We start from the raw sequence: 23028 nt of genomic DNA, 5'->3' as shown, positions 1-23028 counted from the left end.
ATTCTCATCATGATGAGGTGGAACGGGAGATTCTCATGATGATGAGATGGAACGGGAGATTCTCATCATGATGAGGTGGAACGGGAGATTCTCATGGTGATGAGGTGGAACGGGAGATTCTCATTGTGATGAGGTGGAACGGGAGATTCTCATCATGATGTGGTGGAACGGGAGATTCTCATCATGATGAGGTGGAACGGGAGATTCTCATCATGATGAGGTGGAACGGGAGATTCTCATCATGATGAGGTGGAACGGGAGATTCTCATCATGATGAGGTGGAACGGGAGATTCTCATCATGATGAGGTGGAACGGGAGATTCTCATCATGATGAGGTGGAACGGGAGATTCTCATGGTGATGAGGTGGAACGGGAGATTCTCATTGTGATGAGGTGGAACGGGAGATTCTCATCATGATGTGGTGGAACGGGAGATTCTCATCATGATGAGGTGGAACGGGAGATTCTCATTGTGATGAGGTGGAACGGGAGATTCTCATCATGATGTGGTGGAACGGGAGATTCTCATCATGATGAGGTGGAACGGGAGATTCTCATTGTGATGAGGTGGAACGGGAGATTCTCATCATGATGAGGTGGAACGGGAGATTCTCATGATGATGAGGTGGAACGGGAGATTCTCATCATGATGAGGTGGAACGGGAGATTCTCATCATGATGAGGTGGAACGGGAGATTCTCATGATGATGAGATGGAACGGGAGATTCTCATCATGATGAGGTGGAACGGGAGATTCTCATCATGATGTGGTGGAACGGGAGATTCTCATCATGATGAGGTGGAACGGGAGATTCTCATCATGATGTGGTGGAACGGGAGATTCTCATCATGATGAGGTGGAACGGGAGATTCTCATCATGATGAGGTGGAACGGGAGATTCTCATCATGATGAGGTGCAAACGGAGATTCTCATCACGATGAGGTGGAACGGAGATTCTCATGGTGATGTGCAGCAACTGCGTGATACTTCATGTCAATATGGAGCTAAATCTCTGAGGAATCTTCCCACTTCGTTTATTCTGTCAGATTAGTACAAGAATGTGGACGGCATCACAGAAACCAACAAATTATGAGTTATAAGAGTCTGAAATGAAGTTTATGCATCCAGACTCTGGTTCCAGATGATTCCCAGCATTCCCCTTTGGGCCTGAAAGTGAGTCATTGTACTTGGAGATGACAGGATCCTCGATAACTTTCTGATTCAAACAGACCTGGCAGGCCTTGTTCAGGCTTTATTACATTATTGTTCAGAGATTCTGCAGCCATGTGAACAACTTGTGTGTTCAGCTTCTCTTAGACCTTATTGTATCTTCATTTTCCACTGGAGATACTTGGAGACAATCACCCTGAGTTCAGACCTTGAAGTATGAATCCTGACAGATGTCTTAAGATAGCTCTGGTTAAATATAGCTCTGGTTTAGCATAATGACAGATTGCAGTGTCCCTCACGTTTGCTGTGACTGTGCAACTGGCGTCACCGTCCCCCACAGTGATCTACACGCCGGTGTCCAGAAACCGCCGTCATTTTTTTCCCTCAGCTGCCATTGTTCTTCCTTATCTCCTCTTCTGAAGCCTATTCTTCAGATCGAACGCTTTCAGACAGGAAACCAAGGGTCTCCGACTTGTGATGCTGTTGGTTTGTTATGTCTTGAATACTTTTATTTTCCATCGTTATCACTCGGAACTTCCCTGGTTTTGATATCATAATGAATAATTAGGTTTGGAAATCAGTAATAGAAACTGTATCTTATAAACCATCTGCAGCGTAAGGCAAATGTCCTCTTGGTTTCTTGTGATTCAGCCATGTTTTTGTGCCGTGGACAAAAGTCAATGTCAGCGGATACGGGGCTTAAATATGGCCACCTTCTGCCAAAAGAGGTGAATGGAGCTTCCTGTAACACTGAAACTGACCTCTTTATGATCTTTCTTAGCAGGCAGTCTGGTTTCATTAAACCTGCAGCCAGGAATTGTCTCAAAAATTGGAGCTTGAATCCATGGAAGCATTTCCCTCCACATGGTTGGTTTATTCTTTCTGATGTGCAGCAGCAGCAGTTTACTTCAGTGGATCCATCCATCGGACTTTTACTGAGTCTGTGGAGAAGATTGTTCGACTTTGTTTGGTTTTACCGTCACATCGTTCATCTTTACTTCTGTCCAGCTTCCAGAGATGTTCATTACTGCTGATGGATGGTAGTAAATATTACAGGCTACAGAATGAAATGACTTTTTTTGTTATTTCAGGTCATTTATCAGAAGTGTCTGGTCGTGTTACCCCCTTTTTATTTATTTATTTATTTTAAATAATGTGTTTCTCTCAAAGAACTTTGATAGTCAACAGCGCACCTCAACAAATTCACCTCCTTTTTAAGTCATTAAGTGACAAATGAAGTTCTCTCCAAAAAATCTGCAATAAAAAAAACTACAAATTGAAAGTATTTCCCTATTTTTTTTTTTTCTTTGAATCATTCAGTCAAATTCACTCACTAGCAAAACTACCAAATATGGAAATATTCAAATTATTTAACCTTTTAAATGCTAATTTTATCCATTTATTTTTCCATATAATTAATTTTATTTTCATTTGAAAGATATTTTCTTTAACAATTTTATACATTTGTGACAGATTTAAAAATATTTTTAACCAAAAAGCAGATACATCATTAGCTGTGGTTGAAATGATTTAATGATTACAGATTTGTTTTCATTTAGACTGAAGCTGATGAGCAATTTAAAGAAAAAAGGTTTTTTTTATTCCAGATACAGAGAAAACACGTTTTTTTCATCTGTTACCCTGAAAAGGTTTAATAACTCAAAATAAAACCTGTGAATGTTGCTGCTTCTGTATCAGTTTTGCGACACTGATCTTAGACACTCTAACTGTAAGATTTCTTCCTCTCTGACTTACATTGCATGAAAAAAGAAAGAAACTGCACCGTAAGTGACATGATGCAGCAATTTGTGGTCTTCCTGCTAAAAATGGAAAGTCCACAGACAAAATGATCCGGCCAGTGTTTTCCACGTGGTTCAGACAGGTGCTGGAAACGGTGCAAGTCTGGATGCCATACTAGACCAAACACTGCAGATTATAGCTTCGCCTGGGAGACTCGGCCTCTCTGCTTTATACAGTAGAAACAGAGATTGATGCTCGTTATGTTCAATGAAGAAATGCTGAATGCAACTTTTTCTTGTTTGTTTTCTTGGCTTTCATCTCCGCTGGTTTAGCGGGGGATAAAAAAAACGGCTGCAGCACTGCACCCAGCCCTCTCATCACTTTTGGTGTGGCTGTTTGTGAAACGCTCTTGAGCCCGACCCTAATTTGCACTGCAAACTGTTGATTTGTTGATCGTGTTAGGCTGCTTTGATGTGTGAGATGGATCGAGCTGCTGCCAGCTGTGGTTCTGACTCTCCATGCCTAGCAACAGGCCTGCAGACCTTCAGGGCACATCAGTCCTACATTTGGAGCCCTGACTGTGAAGTAGGACTGTATTAGCCTGACCTCTGCATCAGTCTAATAGCAGACTGAGGACCAGAGAGAGCTGATGAGAGGGCAGCACAGCGTTGCTTTCAAACACTCATGCTCAGACTTTGTGGCTGCAGTCGCCCATATCAAATAAAATGCCATCTTGGATCGTATGGCTGAGTCTGCACATGTGAGGGCACTGGAGAGGATTTCTAGGCTTCTGGCTTTACCAGTGATATTTAAATTACAGAAAACAGGGTCGAGACTTCCTGTTCCACTTCATGTTTTATTTTTGTTTTGGGGAAAGTGCATGTGGACTGACAGAATGGGGAGACGGTCCCACTTTTCAAGAAGAGGGACTGGAGGGTGTGCTCCAACTGCAAGAGGATCACACGACTCAGCCCCCTCCTCGGTAGGGTCTATTCAGCTGTCCTTGAAGGGACGGTCCTTTGTATTATGAAACCCCAGATTGAGTAGTTGTTTGGTTTTTGTCTTGGTCGTAAAACAGTGGACCAGTGGACCAGCGCTATACCTTCTTCAGGGTCTTGGAGGAGAAATGGGGGAAGATTGCCCAACTAGTCTTCATGTGTTTTGTGGATATTAAATTGTCCCCAGTGGTCGGGCTGACTTTGCCGAGGCTGCCTTTTATCACCGATTCTGTTCATAACTTATATGGACAGAATTTCTAGGTGCAGTCGAGGTGTTGAGGGGATCTGGCTTGGTGGCCTCAGGATTGGGTCTCTGCTTTTTGCAGATGACGTGGTCCTGTTGGCTTCATCTGGTCGTGATCTCCAGCTCTCACTTGAACGATTCACAGCTGAGTGTGAAGCGGCTGGGATGAGAATCAGCACCTCCAAATCTGAGTCCATGGTCCTCAGCCGGAATAGGGTGGATTTCCCTCTCCGGGTCGGGAGTCAGGTCCTGCCTCAAGTGGAGGAGTTTAAATATCTCGGGGTCTTGTTCACGAGTGAGGGAAGGATGGAGCGCGAGATCGACAGACGGAACGGTGCGGCGTCTGCAGTAATGCGGACTCTGCGCCGGTCTGTCGTGGTGAAGAAGGAGCTGAGCCAGAAGGCGAAGCTCTCGATTTACCAGTCGATCTACGTTCCTACCCTCACCTATGGTCATGAGCTGTGGGTCGTAACCGAAAGAAGGACATCCCGAATACAGTCGGCTGAAATGAGTTTCCTCCGCAGGGTGGCCGGCCTCTCCCTTAGAGATAGAGATCCGGGAGGAGCTCAGAGTAGAGCCGCTGCTCCTCCGCATCGAGAGGAACCAGTTGAGGTGGCTCAGGCATCTGGTCAGGATGCCTCCTGGACCTCCCTCCATGACATGCTGGAAGCTATGGCATGGGAACACCCCGGGATCTTCCCTGATGAGCTGGCAAATGTGATTGGAAAGAGGAAGGTCTGGGATTCCTGCTTAACCTGCTGCCCCCGCAACCCAACCCCAGATCAGCAGGAAGATGGATGGATGGAAAGCTCAGAGGATATCTTCTCTTCTCACTTTATTAGGACAATTGAAAGTTGAACCTTATGAAAGAATATTTTTATGTAGGCTTCCAGTTTTTCAGAGATCTGATGTTCATTAAAAGAATAAACTTTGTTACTTTAACGTCTCATTGACGACAAGGTTAAAGGGACAGAAAGTCCAGTTGGGACACAGGTTTTCTTTCTCCTTCCTGTCTGAAATAACATACCCAAAATAAATACTGTGACACGTCAGATCACAACAGACATGTCAGAATCAACACGTGTTACTGTTACTGGAATAAAACTTCATTCATTCATTCTTTATCCGTACCGCTTAGTCCGATTAAGGGAGCTGGAGCTGGCTGGAATAAAACTTTTCACCAGAAAAATAGCAAAAGTAAGACATGATGTGTGATTGTGCCTGCTAGCTGCAGAGTTTTTGTCCCACTGGGATAAAGGACACCTTTTTGCGTGTAGAAATTATCAGAAGTTGTAAAGTGGACTTTCTACAGTTTCCTGCTTGGGGTTTGAGCTGCGTTTGGTTTGGATGCTGATGCAGGTTGGAGTCTTTCAGCTTAGTTTCTGCCCATCATCTTGCTGTGCTACATGTTAGCATTGATGCTGAATCGTATCTGGAGACATCTTCGGTACTGTCTGACCCGAAGAGGTTAAGCTGTGGAAGTGGGAGGCAATTCCCACATCAGAGCACAGCCACTCCTGCTGGATCTGAACCCGTTACCTGATGAACAGCAGCAGAGGAAGAGAGTGAGGCCAGCCTTTCTTTACCCTCTCACGCCAACGCTAATGTGAGAGCTATGAACCTCCCACAGCTGACCTCCTGGGTCGCTGGTAATGAGGCGGGACCAGCTTTTTGTTGCAGGATCTCAGAGAGTGAGGTCAGACCTCGTTGAGTCTGGCCTCCTTCTGTTTAACCGAAGGTTTAATGGCTTGTGAAAACAATTAAAACTTCAACAGGAATTTAATCACTGCTAAATATTTACATCTGGAACATCATCAAAAGAGTTTTAGATGCCTGATGGGAAACTTTGCCTTTGGATGTTTGTCTCTGTCGCCATCTTGTGGTTGGAAGCCCGAGTTCCATTTTTCTTCTTCTTCTTCTTCTTCTTCTTCTTCTTCTTCTTCTGTGTATTACTGTGTTCTACCACTGGAGGGCAGCACATGCAAAGTTTTCAGTCTGAACAGAATCCACGTCTTCATCTCAGACTCACAGCTCACCTGAGGAGCTGCTTTTAGGTGGAGAAGAAACTTTAAAAGTAACAAAAAAAAATTTTCTTTATGTTTTCATTTTATCATATAGAAAAATGAGGAATGGAATGAAATGATTTTAGCCTGTTTAGAAGTAAAGTTTGAGTGCTTTAGTGATGATGGTCCGATCAAGGCGACTCACACACGGATCAGATTGAGCCTTTGCTGCTTGTGTTTCATAGCAGTTCCAGTTCAGTAGACTGGTTGGTCTGGTTAAAATACAGAGGTTAGTATAAGTTTAGGCTTAAAGTGCAACACGAGTCCTTTTAACTTTAAAACTGTAATCCTTCTAACCATTTTGGATCATGTCTGGACTCTGGACCACGCTGAGACCTTGTCCCCCACCCAGCCTGTCTGGTTCCTCCAGTCAGGAAGAACCAACTGGAGAGACTGAACCAGAACCAGACTGCAGGTCCAGATAGTGTCAGACTTTAAGTGGACTGGTTGTCCAGATGGCTACATCTGTGAGTCTACGCCGGGTTCGTAGGTTGATGAAAATGGGGGGTGCAGGCTTGTAAGCTGGAAGGTTCCTGGTTTCTATCTCAGCCGGTTCTGAGAGACCCGAACTGGCTGAACCGAACCGAGCTGGTTGCCGGTCGGTAACTACAAGACTTTCGACTTTCAGGGACCCATCTTTTCAGAACCAGACGTCTTGTTTAGAGAAAGCTGATGTGCCTGTTTGTGTCTCTGCAGACGATGCGGGGACGTACTTCCCCAGTGTGAAGAGGGATCCGGGTCGGTATTTGCAGCCATGCTCTGACACTGTGAAGACCTGGCTGCGCAGCATGAAGAATGCCGGGAAGGTTCTCCTCCTCATCACCAGCTCCCACAGCGACTACTGCAGGCTCATCTGTGAGCACATCCTCGGGTAAGACCTCCCCCATCTGGACCAGATCCTGGACCGCATCTCATGTAGAGACTGAAGTCTGATACACCCTCCATGAGGAGCTAGAACTTTATGTTCCTGCTGCTTCAAGAGAATAAAGTTGTTTTTTTTTTATCTGGTCATTATAGGTGGTTACAAAGAAGGGATCATAGGCTGCAGCAAACAGCAAAAATTACAAAAAAATAAATTAAAAGAAGGATCAGTTCAAAGTTAACATGCAGATTTCATGTATAGGCGCGTGAGAAAATAAAATGTTTTTAACTTGATCTAAAAGTTTCTATGTTTGCTGGAAGTTTAATCTCCAACGGCAGTTTGTTCCACTTGTTTGCAGCATAACAGCTAAATGCTGCGGCAGCAAATCTCAGTAAAACTCATCCGCTGAGACTAAAACCCACTGGAAGTCTTGGACTTCAGTTCTCATACTGAAAAAGGATGATTACAAATAAAGTAAACAGAACAAAACACACAAGATGACAAATAAAACCAGAAATAAAACAAACTACAGGATAAACTAAACCAGAAACAGAAGTTTTTAAAGAGTGAAACAAGTTGGAACAAAATGCAAAACTAAGAAAGCAGAAGAAACAACTAAAACAGAACCTAACAAACCACATATCCTCAACCTAACAAGCCCAACAACCAGGAAGGTTTACTGAAAAAAAAAAAAAAAGAAAACTCCCCTAAATGTCGTCATCTGGGCTGTTTTTTATTCATTTTCCATATTTTGTCCATTTTAGCTGCATCAGACACCAAGTTAGCGTGAAAACATGAGTTGCAGCTTCAGATGGATGAACGTCAGTGTTGTGCTGCAGCTTCTGTGTGGCTTCATTATGGTAAGATGTCAGGTTGCATTGATAAAGTATCAAAAAGTTTCTCTTCGTGTCCCGTGGCACCTCGTTGGTTCCCATCAGTCTGCTGGTCAACAACTTCAGGGTACCGGACACATTCTGGTGCAGATGGAGCTGAAAACAGAACAAACCTCTGACAAGCCATTTTTTAGTTTTTTCCCTCATATCCACATTTCCATTACCCCAAGAATCACAAAACCTAAACATAGCAATAAAAACCAGAAATGGAAACTGGTAACGGTGGTTTTCAGACATGTCGATATAAAGGTATGTTGCAAACACATTTTACACATCCCCAGATGACACGTTTGGGGTCACATGACCAGTTCATGTCAGGTAAAGAATGGCATGGTATGTACAGTGGCTTGCAAAAGTAGGTATACCCCTTGAACTTTTCCACATTTTCACATATTACACGTCATAAATATAGTTTATTGGAATTTCATGTGAAAGACCAACGCAAAGAGTCACTCAATTCTGAAGTACAATAAAAATTATATGATTTTAGTTCATTTTTACAAATAAAAAACTGTAAAGCGCAGTGTGCAATTCCTTACCCTGAAGTAATACTACCTGGCAACCTGGCAAAAGCTGCAATTCTCATGAAGTTTCATCCGACAATTATGCTCTTAACACCATTCAATGGAAACGCCTACAAATCACAGCTGCGCTTTGTTTAAAATTTTGATATATCGCATTGTTTTAATAGAGAAATTCTGATGTTTTGCAGCCTGTTTCAAACCAGACCAATATTTGGGGGTAAAAAAATATTTGATGTCCAATATATTGGCCGTATTCATCTGCATTCAGCTACGTTCAGCTATCATCTGCATGTAGTCACATTCAGCTGCATTCAGCAGCATTCAGCAGCATTTAGTCACATTCAGCAGCATTCAGCAGAATTCAGCAGCATTCAGCCACATTCAGCTGCATTCAGCAGCATTTAGTCACATTCAGCCACATTCAGCTGCATTCAGCCGCATTCAGCAGCATTCAGCAGCATTCAGCCACATTCAGCAGAATTCAGCAGCATTCAGCCACATTCAGCTGCATTCAGCAGCATTTAGTCACATTCAGCCGCATTCAGCCACATTCAGCAGCATTCAGCAGCATTCAGCCGCATTCAGCCGCATTCAGCAGCATTTAGTCACATTCAGCTGCATTCAGCAGCATTTAGTCACATTCAGCCGCATTCAGCAGCATTTAGTCACATTCAGCTGCATTCAGCAGCATTTAGTCACATTCAGCCACATTCAGCAGCATTCAGCAGCATTCAGCCGCATTCAGCAGCATTCAGCCACATTCAGCAGCATTCAGCAGCATTCAGCAGCATTCAGCAGCATTCAGCAGCATTCAGCCGCATTCAGCAGCATTCAGCTGCATTCAGCCGCATTCAGCAGCATTCAGCCGCATTCAGCAGCATTCAGCCGCATTCAGCAGCATTCAGCCACATTCAGCAGCATTCAGCAGCATTCAGCAGCATTCAGCCGCATTCAGCAGCATTCAGCTGCATTCAGCCGCATTCAGCCACATTCAGCAGCATTCAGCCGCATTCAGCCGCATTCAGCCGCATTCAGCAGCATTCAGCCGCATTCAGCAGCATTCAGCCGCATTCAGCAGCATTCAGCCGCATTCAGCAGCATTCAGCCACATTCAGCAGCATTCAGCAGCATTCAGCAGCATTCAGCCGCATTCAGCTGCATTCAGCCGCATTCAGCCACATTCAGCAGCATTCAGCCGCATTCAGCAGCATTCAGCTGCATTCAGCAGCATTCAGCAGCATTCAGCCGCATTCAGCAGCATTCAGCTGCATTCAGCAGCATACAGCAGCATTCAGCTGCATTCAGCTGCATTCAGCCGCATTCAGCCGCATTCAGCCGCATTCAGCAGCATTCAGCTGCATTCAGCAGCATTCAGCTGCATTCAGCAGCATACAGCTGCATTCAGCTGCATTCAGCAGCATTCAGCAGCATACAGCAGCATTCAGCTGCATTCAGCTGCATTCAGCTGCATTCAGCAGCATTCAGCAGCATTCAGCAGCATTCAGCAGCATTCAGCTGCATTCAGCAGCATACAGCAGCATTCAGCTGCATTCAGCAGCATTCAGCAGCATACAGCAGCATTCAGCTGCATTCAGCCGCATTCAGCAGCATTCAGCTGCATTCAGCAGCATTCAGCTGCATTCAGCCGCATTCAGCAGCATTCAGCTGCATTCAGCAGCATTCAGCAGCATTCAGCAGCATTCAGCAGCATACAGCTGCATTCAGCTGCATTCAGCAGCATTCAGCAGCATACAGCAGCATTCAGCCGCATTCAGCAGCATTCAGCTGCATTCAGCTGCATTCAGCAGCATACAGCAGCATTCAGCAGCATACAGCAGCATTCAGCAGCATACAGCAGCATTCAGCTGCATTCAGCAGCATTCAGCTGCATTCAGCTGCATTCAGCCGCATTCAGCAGCATTCAGCTGCATTCAGCTGCATTCAGCAGCATACAGCAGCATTCAGCAGCATACAGCAGCATTCAGCAGCATACAGCAGCATACAGCCGCATACAGCCGCATTCAGCAGCATTCAGCAGCATTCAGCTGCATTCAGCAGCATTCAGCAGCATTCAGCAGCATTCAGCTGCATTCAGCAGCATTCAGCAGCATTCAGCAGCATTCAGCTGCATTCAGCAGCATTCAGCAGCATTCAGCAGCATTCAGCTGCATTCAGCAGCATTCAGCAGCATACAGCTGCATTCAGCAGCATTCAGCAGCATTCAGCTGCATTCAGCAGCATTCAGCTGCATTCAGCAGCATTCAGCAGCATACAGCCGCATTCAGCAGCATTCAGCAGCATTCAGCTGCATTCAGCAGCATTCAGCTGCATTCAGCAGCATACAGCTGCATTCAGCTGCATTCAGCTGCATTCAGCCGCATTCAGCAGCATTCAGCCGCATTCAGCAGCATACAGCAGCATTCAGCAGCATACAGCTGCATTCAGCAGCATTCAGCCGCATTCAGCCGCATTCAGCTGCATTCAGCCGCATTCAGCAGCATTCAGCCTGTGGTTTGTCATGCCGTGCCGTCAGCTGGTGTGAAAGTTTTTAGCCTGGAAGAAAGAGCTGTTTGTGGTGTGGCGTTGCTGCTGGAGGCTGGTGTCAGTCAGTTGTCAGAAATAACACATCCAGGCCAGAGCCATCTAACAGGGAGACGACTGGCCAGCTTCAAACCACACTGTAAGGCTTTCTGGTTTCACTGTGGATTTGGTAGGTCCTTTTACCACTTCTATTGTTTTAGCTTTTTTTCCAGCTTCAATTAAAGCCAAAGATTCAGAAAAGTGTGAGAATATTTGCTTTTCAGAATCTCCTCTTAAATTAGTTGTTGTGTTAAACCCCTCCACACATGCAGAGTCAGCGGTTTTCCACTGATCTCCCAGCATTAAACGTTTTTCCAGCTCAGCAAGAGGTGGTTTTCCCAAACACAACCATTAAGGTTACACCCATGAACTTTGATCTGCTAACAAACTAATGCCGAAAATGTGTTTAAACAAATTCCAGGAAGTGTCATTTCCCAACATCTTCTGTGATTTCTGGACAGTGACACGGTATGACCTTCATCTTCTGCATACTTAAATAGTTACTCACAATGAGTTGATTAACGATTACATTGACAAGCACCAGTTCCTAAAAAGTGTCTTGTTGCCAGCTGACAGAAAATGAAGGAGTGTTCATGGAGGTTTTATGACCAGAGAACTGGATCTGCCTCACGTATCCCCCAGTGGCACCAGCTGGGGGATACCAGAAGACATTTTCCACCAAAAATGCACCCTTGTTGTTTACATACCTACAAAAAAAGCTAATAAAAAAATATTTGTACATACATAGAAAATGCACCCAAACCAAGAAAATATGGATCATAAATTAAATAAAAAAGAAAAGATAGTCATGAGAAAAGATAAAAGGAAAAAATAAAACAAGTTCAACATAATCTTGGTAAAAAAAAAAAGTCTGATCATTGGCATGGGCTCCTTAATGCCTACATTTAGAAACATATAAAAACAAAATAAATATAGGAAAGGTATTTATAATAATAAATATATAGTATAATGAATACTTAAAGATAAAAATTAGATAAGATAAAATAAACTTTAAGCCTGCTTTTCGCCCAAAGACTGCTGGCATAGGCTCCAGCTTCCCTGCGACCCTTCATTAGACTAAGCGATGAGGAAAATGAATGAATGAAAGATAATTATTTATATAGTGCTTTTCATAGACACAAGGTCACAAAGTTCTTCAAAACAATAAAAACATAGAAAACCTGCAAAAAAAAAAAAAAAGTATAAATACACAGCAGTGTCACCGAGTCTTTTTGGAGCTAAAATGCCTGAACAAATATGTTTTTAAGAGGTTTTTTTAAAAGCATCCACTGAATCCAGAGAGCGCAGATCCTAGGGAAGCTCATTCCAGAGACGGGGAGCGCCAGCTTTAAAAGAACGGTCTTCCCAGGTTTTAAAATGGCTTCGTGGGACCATCAACAGGTGTTTCCCGGTCAACCTTAGACTTCGAGCCGGACTGTCATGCTTCACTAAGTCCTCAATGTAACGAGGGCCCTGTCCATGTAGGGCTCAGAAAGTAGGGACCAGGACTTTAAAACGAATACGATATTCAACAGGAAGCCAGTGAAGAGAATTAATCAAATAATTTTTTTTTTTTTAAAAAGGAAAAACTAACAAAAAGAAAAATACTGAATTAAATTAAAACACAAATATATAAATAAATGATACATAAAAATAAGTTCATGAAATTTAAAAACTCAAATAAATTTAATTAATAACAGGAAATGCAATTTTTAACTAGAACCAGCTATTATTGAAATAATAGCAAATGTGAATGCCATTTATTGAACTATGCTGAGCGATTGAAATGAAATTGCATAAGTATAAGAAATTGAAAAAAAAAAAGCATAACTGAAATTATCTTTTATTTGCCCACATTGGGATTGAACTCATGAACTCCTGTTTCAAAGCACACTGACTTACTCACTACACCACTTGTACTCTTAGTTGCACCTTGGAAAAAGCGTTAAATTTTTTTCCTATTGCCTTTTTTTTCCACTTCCAGTAGGGTGTCATTAGTTGGATTGCAAAAACATGTGTGAGTTGAACTAAATCCCATTAAAGATATGACAGACTTTATTGTTCAATGTGAAAAACTTTATTTTAATGTGTTTAAGATTTATCAAAGCGTTGAAATTTTGCAGGGACCATTTTTGGAACAAATCCTTTGTAGTTAACTGAGACATTTGCAAATAAATTCCTTATCTTCTTGAAATGCGCAGCTGAGACCAACAGTTCACATTGAGCAGCCTTCAGAATTACATGCCATCACACAAGCAACAACCAACAAATGACAATGGAGCTATATGTTAAATGCTGTATTTGAACCAGTGCCTTGTATGTGTACCTGTGTACCGGTGCACAAAATGGACCAATCGCTGAGCTGAATTCTGTTTCGTCCAATCACAGGAACGAATTTCAATACAGTGACAAAAACTTGAATTACTTAAAAAGTTTAACTGTTACAAAGACCAAAAGTCGTAGAACATATCTCCTGAATGGGCTGAAGAGTTTGATACTTGAATGGTTGAAGTGAGACAAATGGTGTCGGAGAAGTAGCGTTTCAAATATTTTGCAGGACAGACACTGGGGACGAGAAATTGATGAACCGGACACTGCAAACCGGTGCAGAGCTCCAAAACGCTGTTGACCAATTGCTGTGCTGAATTTTTGCAAGGTCCAATTTGGTTGGAAGGACTTTCATCCAATCACAAGGCTGAATTTCATTCATTCATTCATTCATTTTCCGAACCGCTTATTCCAATTCAGGGTCGCGGGGAAGCTGGAGCCTATCCCAGCCGGCTTTGGGAAACAGGCAGGGTACACCCTGGACAGCTCGCCAGTCCATCGCAGCAAGGCTGAATTTATTTTTACAAAATGCTAAATATCACTACAAAGATTTAAAATAAAAAAAAATTCGTAGCACACATGTCCTAAAGGAGCTGCACAGTTTAAGATCTAAATGATTGAAGTGACTTGAACGGTGCAGGAGGAGTAGCGCGGCAAAGTTTGGCAGAATAATAATAAAAATGGCCGAACAGGATCTCAATAATGTGAATGCCTCATGGGCATTCACATTAATAAGGGTCAAAGGGAGTTTGTAGAAGGTGGTTTTTGTTGGGGTTATATGCACCACAGTCATTTAAAAGACGCTTTTATCCAAAGCGAGTTACATACACACTCAACTTGGGGTTTTTTGGGGTTTTTTTTTTTTTAGTGTCTTGCCCGAGGACACTTGGGCACACAGTCAGGGGAAGCCTGGAATCAATCTCCCAACTTTCCAGTTGGAAGACGACTGCTCTTCCTGCTGAGCAACAACCGCCCCTCTATTCATGCAAATCATAAAAATTAAAAAATTTTAAAGCAGGGATCACCAATCCTGGTCCTAGAGGGTCGGTGTCCGGCATGTTTTCCTAGTGACCCTGCTGGAAAACTCCTGTCTCACACTCAGACAAGATCTGCTCATGTCTGATCAACACACATTGATTTGAATCAGGTGTGTTTCAGCAGGGACACTTGGAAAACCGGCAGGACCCCGATCCTCGAGGACCAGGATTGGTGATCGCTGGTTTATAGGTCCAGTGTGTAAGAATGACTGACATCTAATGGTAAACATGGGTATAGTACATAGACTGTATATAAAGAGATGGACGGAGTCTCCGTGACGTCACCCATAGGTTTCTGAAGAGCTGAATTTAAGATCAGTGGGCGGTTCCTACCATCGCCATGTTGTGGAGCTGAGAGGGGGGCTGTGAGCGTCATGGTGGATGATTGACATCGAGCAAACTCCGAGCTTTCTGTAGCTAAGAGCTAACCGAGCTAACCCGGAGATAACAGAAGCTAACCAGCTAACGGAGGTAAGCGGGCTAAAGCTAAGTTGCGTTGTTAACCGGCTAAAAACCGCCGTTGTTCTACGTTCTTCTCACTGGAAGCCAAAGATTGGTACCTGTCAATCAAAATGACACGCCCCTAGATTTTTTTTTTTTTAACCTGTCCTGTCCAGCATCTCAGCATACAGAGCAGAAATCTGCGTGCCATATTTTTGCCAGACAGATTTGCTCTGTCAGGGGAGACATGTCATGTATATAGCTGCCCTTGATAATCTGAATATTATTATTATGATAATTATTTTTTTTTGTTTGTTTCCTTTTATCATTTTGCAATCATCGTCAGTCTTGATATGGCCGAGCTGGACCTGGCAGGGAAAGAGGAAAAAAGAGGAAATGAAAGGAGGAAAAAGAGACAGAGAAAAGAAAGGCGTGTCTAAGCTGCTAAAGTTACAGTATTTGCAAAACAATATAAAGTAGTGAAAAAATACAAGACATAAGTAGGATAGTGACAATATTCAAAAACAGACCAAAAAAAAGAAAAATAAAAGTAAAAAAAGAAAATGAATTAATAAAATAACAATTACAATACCAACCGTTATTAAACATACCTACAGAGAGTCATCAGCAACATTTAGTAGGAAGCAGATGGGAAGATGAGCGCTTTGTGGGCGTGCACGTGTGACTGTTCAACCTGTGATCATGCAATCAAAGATCAGCTGAGTGCTTGTAGGGGAGCACGACCACGACCCGAGATGTAGGGGAGGAAACCAAGGCCCCCAGGGCCCGGCAAGCCCACCGCGCACAGAGCCCGGGCAGGCAAAGCAGAGAGAGCCTCCGTCCCCCGAGCCCAGAGCAGTGGAAGCCTCCGGGCAGGCGCCACGAGGCAGGGGCACCGGGTAGCACAGGGCGACGGCACGCCGGCCCGGCGGGTGCCGAAGCATGGGCCGCACAGAACACGCCCCTAGATTTGCCGAATTTCGAGATTAAATTACTTTTAAACGGGCGAGTTAGAAAAAAATTCCCTCCCCCCACAGTTGTCATGAAGGTAAACCTGACCTATTAAACTGAAAATGGATTTTTGAACCAGGCTGTAAACATGTTTATTTCTGCTGTAAACATGTTTATTTCTGCTGTAAACGCATTTATTTCTGCTGTAAACATGTTTATTCCTGCTGTAAACATGTTTATTTCTGCTGTAAACATGTTTATTCCTGCTGTAAACATGTTTATTCCTGCTGTAAACATGTTTATTCCTGCTGTAAACATGTTTATTCCTGCTGTAAACATGTTTATTTCTGCTGTAAACATGTTTATTCCTGCTGTAAACATGTTTATTCCTGCTGTAAACATGTTTATTTCTGCTGTGAAGTTGGTCTTTTTAACATGGGAGTCTATGGGGATTCGCTCTGTTTTGCAGCCTCTAGTGGATGAAGGGGGAACTGCAGTTTTTTTCACTTCCGCATGGGCTTCACTTTTTACTGCCGGAGGTTGCCACTTGGCATAGCACAGTTGTGAATGTAAGGTGTGCATCAGTGGCCAAATTTCTTCCATTACCTACAGTACCCTAAGGTGCAGCCAAGTCTGCACTTCAGGTAACTATATGTATACCGTCTTTATATATGGTGCTTTTCAGACATTACTTATCCCAAATGGTGCTCAAGCTCCTAGACCGCCACTGCAGTGTCAAAGCTTATTTGTCCCTTCAGAGACTGTGTAGTAAAAATAGTGGCGGCTGCCATGTATGTGGACGGCGAAAGTCTTCAGATACCACTGGAAACACAGTTTTTAATGATGGGTTACATTTTTCTGCTACTGAACTTAGACTTTGTTACATGATTCCGTTTTTAAAACTTCTAAATGATAAGGAAGATCATAAACCAAAGAAGCCGAAGACACATTTATGCTGGACGAAGGAGACAGATAGATGTACAGACGGTTGCATCTGTCTCCAGTGCTGTTTAGGAGTTAATTTGATCCATTTTAAGGGACTTAGCTATCTGCTTGACACAGAAAACAGAGGAATATCTCCGGAAATCACTGGGGCAGTGTTGAGTTGTGTAGCCTACACACAACCAGAGAAATGAACAAACCAGAGAAGAAGAGGAGCGTGAAGAAGACAACTCAGAAACTGCCAAATAAAAAGCACCAAAATATGACAGCTGAACAGCATAACAACTTTCTGGTTTTCTTCTTCTTCTTCTGGTGTTTCTGGATGGTTGTTAACTTTATGGGGTGCATTACAGCTACCAGCCAGAGTCAAAACTCAGCCCTCCTCTCCAGAGGATGAACTGACCTATAAAGTATGGCAACAGATGAGGTGTAAGTGTGAAGACAGCGACATATAACAACGTTTTAAACAGACATTCCCATTTACATACATAGGAAACAGAAATTGACCTTTGCACAGCAGAAATTAGGTTTCTGTTCTCTTCCCTGAAACCTCCCCTAATGACGGCTGATCCTGCATCATCTTCATCTCCTCTCTTTTTTTTTCTTTTTTTTTTTTTATTTAGAATTTATGTTCATTTCTGACAACCAATATAATTGTCACATCATTTAAGCACTATCGTTCTTGGCATGTTGTCGGACTTTTGGCTGATTGTAATCCGATGTGCTTTCTCCAAAGTTGGTGGTGCTATTTTAAGTATTTCTCAAATTTCTCCAGAAACCCGCGTGTTTCGGAGCCTTCCTCTTTCTCTGGTAGTCCTGTGATGCGCACATTACTGCGCTGACTCCGACATTCTAAGTCCTCCACTTTATCCTCAAGAGACTTTGCTTTCCTTTCAAGTTTTTCTAGCTTGTTTTGCACTGAGCTAATTTTGTCTTCGGCTGTAGATATGCTTTGTTCAGCCTCTGAAATACGACCCCCTCATTCTCTGATTCTCTCATCTTCCTCCCATCTCTTCTCTGAGACCTCTCCAGCCGGTAGAATCGGATGTTGTCTTTTGTCTGATCTTTAGTGTTGCCAGTTATATTAATGTTTCATGGACTGTTTGATATGATAAAAGACATTGAAAATAAAAAGGTTATTCACAGTAGAACTGGAAACCAAGGTAAAGCCATCCAGTTAGTATGTTTCCATGGTAACTTTCTCAGGCTTTGAGGGACAAACTAACTTAACGTTATGAAGAAAGGACTGAATCCAGAAAATGGAAAAAGTCCAGGTCCAAGCACTCAAAGTGGATTGAATAAAAAACCCTGAGGAAAGCATAAGGCGATACGCGTTGGTGTATTCTTATGATTCTTGTCCAGTTTAAATAAAGGCTTTTCATTCGATCCACTTTGAGTGCCTGGACCTGGATTTTTTCCATTTTTTGGATTCAGTCCTTTCTTCATGCTTATGCAAATCCTTCTATGAGAACCAGTGGTTTGAGGGATACCTGCAGCACACCGCCATCTTCTTTTTCAAACATAAAGTTATTTTGGGTTCAAAGGAAGGGATTACGAGTCATTCAAGTGGATATTTATCAAAGAAAAGCTTTTAATTTATAAACGGATTGGTTTTCTGGGTTGTAATAGATACATTAATCATCAAATGTATTCATCCCCTTTCATTAAAGTAAAGGCTGAATTTAGAACAACTAAAAAAGAAAAGAACAATAACTAAGAATTTGCTAAATTATAATTTAATGAAATAAGACACTTTTTTTCATTTGAGTGGAAGAAACAAACAAATGGGTCCGCGACAAATTAAAGCATTTTTCTGTTGAACAGTGGGACAAAATACCTGTCAACAGGTGCAGAAGTCTGACTGGGAGGAACAGAAAACACCTGACTGGAGCGGAAACATTAAAGGATTCTTCAACACAATATTAGTTCATGAGTGATCTAACATATATTATTTTATCATATTTCTTTGCTTTTTAGAAAAAAAATATTTCTATTGAACCAATTAGAACAATAATGTAATGATTTATTTGATATTTTATTATATAATTACTTTTGTCATTTTAATTCACATTAGCCTGAAGTCTTGTAAAATCTCGTTCCTCTCTTGAGATTTAACTAACATTGCGGCTTATCCAAGGTAGCCCTGTAGCGGTATTTCATGGTTTTCTATTAACTGTGGAGAATTTGCTACAGCTTTTTTAGGCTTTTCTCCTTCATTTTATTTTCTAAAACTTAGAAATACACATTTGTCTGTGTCCCACATGCACCATCTTTACCGGAAATAAACTGGTCACGACCCCCACATCACGTTTGGGAAAACGAAAATGCCAAAAAAGTGTTTTTCACTACGCTTTTGCAATATATTTCTATGTCAAAACGTCAGAAAAACTACCCCGTTAAAGAAAAAAAAAAAAAAAACAACTCTTCAGCCATATTTTAGACTTTTTTGGAAATGTGGGTGTTTCAGTTAGCATTTTTTTTATTACCATAAATAGTTTTTGCACAATTCTAGGTGTATTAGAAACGCGCATAATGAAAATGTCATTTTTCCTGATATTTCCTAAAGATCTCCAAGGGAAAACAGGTTTGGTCAAAGTCCAGAACCCAGTGGGACATCATTATTAAGTACCATTAACATGAACAACCTGTAATCCGTGTTCCAGCCTTGCTTTACGAGACAACTCCAGAAGTACATCTTCATCTGTCGCAGAAGTCATATTGCATGTAAAATATTTTAAGCCTGAACAGGTTTACTGGTTCCTAGTCAGAAACCTTTTCTGGTGGCAGTTTGTTTTTCCCCTTTTGAAGAACTGCCTTCTTGTTCATGTGGTCCAAAGAATCCTGTGTTGGCATCCTTAGACTGTATCCAGCCCTGAGCTCAGAATAACTGATCCTTCTGACCAAAAGCCAATGGGACTGTTTACATTATCAGTGTTTTTCACACAGCAGGGAGTTCTCATTGTTCCATCATCTGGGACTGAGGCTCCCCTGAACTTCTCTCTGTCTGCTGTTTGGCTGCTGTTCAGCTGAAACAGAAGCCTTATGTTGATTATCTGCTTGTTAACAGGAAGGACTTTGAGGAGCTTTTTGACATAATCATCACAAATGCCCTGAAGCCGGGCTTCTTCTCCCTGGTGCCCCAGCAGAGACCTTTTAGGACCCTTGGTGAGTCGTGATTCATCAATGTCAGACCTGCACTATTATCATAATTAGTAGTAGTAGTTGTATTTCTAAAAACAGATTAGTACCAGGACAAAGGATCTGAAATCAAATGATCAATACTTTATTCATTACTTGAATTATTAGTTGTTTGTGGGCTGTTTTTTTACAAATTAAATATTAATATTATTATAGTGATAAATGTGTTATTAAGTACTAATATTTGCTATACGTATTTAGTAATATTTCATATTATTGCATTTAATATTAATACTAATATCTATTAATAATAAAATCATGGAGAATTAAAATGTTCAGTCCTTGAGAAAAAAAGAACCGTTAAAAAAGAACTGGCTTCAAATTGCGTCATTATATTTGTTTTTTCAGCTTCCTTGCCAAGAAAACAGTGTCTACAATTTCCTGTCAGTCTAAAATGGTTCAGTATTTTATTAACGTGGTTATTTTAATTATTTTACTCAGAAGTTGTGTCGTTTCAAACTACGCATGAAACATTATATTAACATAAATAAAAAAATGTATATCTGAAACAGGAAGTAACAGTCTCAGACAGGAAGTAACAGTGTCAGACAGGAAGTAACAGTGTCAGACAGGAAGTAACAGTCCCAGACAGGAAGTAACAGTCCCAGACAGGAAGTAACAGTCCCAGACAGGAAGTAACAGTCCCAGACAGGAAGTAACAAACTGAAACAGGAATAACAGTCCCAGACAGGAAGTAACAGTCTCAGACAGGAAGTAACAGTCCCAGACAGGAAGTAACAAACTGAAACAGGAATAACAGTCTCAGACAGGAAGTAACAGTCTCAGACAGGAAGCAACAGTCCCAGACAGGAAGTAACACTCCCAGACAGGAAGTAACAGTCTCAGACAGGAAGTAAAGGACTCAGACAGGAAGTAACAGTCCCAGACAGGAAGTTACAGTCCCAAACAGGATGTAGCAGTCCCAGACAGGAAGTAACAGTCTCAGACAGGAAGTAATAGTTCCAGACAGGAAGTAACAGTCCCAGACAGGAAGTAACAAACTGAAACAGGAATAACAGTCTCAGACAGGAAGCAACAGTCCCAGACAGGAAGTAAAGGACTCAGACAGGAAGTAACAGTCCCAGACAGGAAGTAACAGTTCCAGACAGGAAGTAACAGTCCCAGACAGGAAGTAACAGTCTCAGACAGGAAGTAACTGTCCCAGACAGGAAGTAACTGTCCCAGACAGGAAGTAACAAACTGAAACAGGAAGTAAAGGACTCAGACCGGAAGTAACAGTCCCAGACAGGAAGTAAAGGACTCAGACAGGAAGTAACAGTCCCAGATAGGAAGTAACAGTCTCAGACAGGAAGTAACAGTCTCAGACAGGAAGTAACTGTCCCAGACAGGAAGCAACAGTCTCAGACAGGAAGTAACAGGCTTTGTCTCAATCAGCGCACTAACACTACCTTGCGCACTATGTTTCAGTGTGTAGTGCGTTTACACTTTTGACTTTTGTGCCAAAAACTCAGTGCACTGAAAGTACCTGGTTGCTGCCCTAAACCCGCCCATAAATGCAGTGTGGAACGATGGACATTTCGCGCACTAAATCGACGCCATTTTGCTGACGTAGCGGAAGAGGATGGACTTTCCATCAGTTTACCAGGTAAATAATGGCGGAGTTTAACGCCGATCCAGGCGGGGATTCATTTGTATAAATGTAAGTATTAAATTATTCCGTTATGATTGTGATGTATACTGCAACCTGCTAATCTATCCCTGACGACAGTTATGGATCTGACCATTTGTCAGACTCAGTGGTTAGCACCGTAGGTTAGCACACAGTTAGCAGTTTTTATCCGCTGTAGTGGACGTATACAGGATATATGTGTTTTAAGTGATGAATGTTATAGGTTCTGTATGTTCATTGATCCTTGTTGAACGTCCAGATGAAGCATTGTGCTGTTTATAACGTAAACTATTAATACCGATATAGCGCCAGTTTTTAGAGAGCGGTCCTTTACTATGGTTACCACTGATGCCATAAATCTGCATCGTATCGTCAGATCTGATCTGCTAAGACTGAACGAGAAATTATAGATATAAAATAAACATAGTAGTGAATTTAGTTGGTTTGATTATTAGAGTGCAAAGTGTGAGGTGTGTAACTTTCTTCTGCATGGCTCCACCTCGTCTGTCCCTGATTGAAAATTGATCGAGTGAGCGAGTGAGTGTGTGTGTGTGTGTGTGTGTGTGTGTGTGTGTGTGTGTGTGTGTGTGTGTGTGTGTGTGTGTGTGTGTGTGTGTGTGTGTGTGTGTGTGTGTTTACGTTGTAGTTGGTGTCATGTAATATTTACCGAATGTTTCGTGTGTTTTGTGTATGGTAATAAATTAATCATTACAAAATATTTAATTATATTAGAAAAATGTAAAGAGAAGTTCATTGTAGATCTTCATTTTATATATATATATATATATATATATATATACATAGACACACAATTTGTTTCCCATTCGCCAAATTATTTATTGTTTAGATATAAATGCAATCATGATCTGGGGAGTAACACATCATTGCCATCCTCTGCCTCTCATCAGTCTCACAGACGCTTCCTGGAGACGCTGCTGGTTCTCCTTCTGGTTGTTCCCCAGCTGCCCTCCTGACATCTTCATCATCATCTGGCTCCAGAAGGTCACCGCTGCTCATGCAGATGTTGTGGAGGACGGTGGATGTACTTCACCTCCTTCCAGACCATTTAGGAAGACGGACCTCCACCTGGTCTCTAGGATCCTGAAAGACGGACCTCCACCTGGTCTCCAGGATCCTGAAAGACGGACCTCCACCTGGTCTCTAGGATCCTGAAAGACGGACCTCCATCTGGTCTCTAGGATCCTGAAAGACGGACCTCCACCTGGTCTCTAGGATCCTGAAAGACGGACCTCCATCTGGTCTCTAGGATCCTGAAAGACGGACCTCCACCTGGTCTCTAGGATCCTGAAAGACGGACCTCCATCTGGTCTCTAGGATCCTGAAAGACGGACCTCCACCTGGTCTCTAGGATCCTGAAAGACCTCTCCACACACACCTGGCTTCTGACAGGCAGCATATGAAGC

At 42.3% G+C, this 23028-nt stretch overlaps 1 protein-coding gene across 1 annotated transcript in view; it reads left to right on the top strand.

The window, feature by feature from the left end:
• The window catches only part of nt5dc1 (5'-nucleotidase domain containing 1), a 98223-nt gene that overhangs the window by 46667 nt on the left and 28528 nt on the right, over positions 1-23028 (top strand). The window contains exons 7-8 of the mRNA XM_079255593.1: positions 6915-7089; positions 19844-19941. Of these exons, the coding sequence (XP_079111719.1) occupies positions 6915-7089; positions 19844-19941 (273 nt within the window). The remainder of the gene's footprint in view (positions 1-6914; positions 7090-19843; positions 19942-23028) is intronic.

The sequence above is a fragment of the Telmatherina bonti genome (assembly GCF_933228915.1).
Source record: "Telmatherina bonti genome assembly, chromosome: 16".
NCBI classification, from domain to species: Eukaryota; Metazoa; Chordata; class Actinopteri; order Atheriniformes; family Telmatherinidae; genus Telmatherina; species Telmatherina bonti.
The sequence above is the reverse complement of the archived record's forward strand: the minus strand, read 5'-3'. Positions and strand labels throughout refer to the sequence as shown.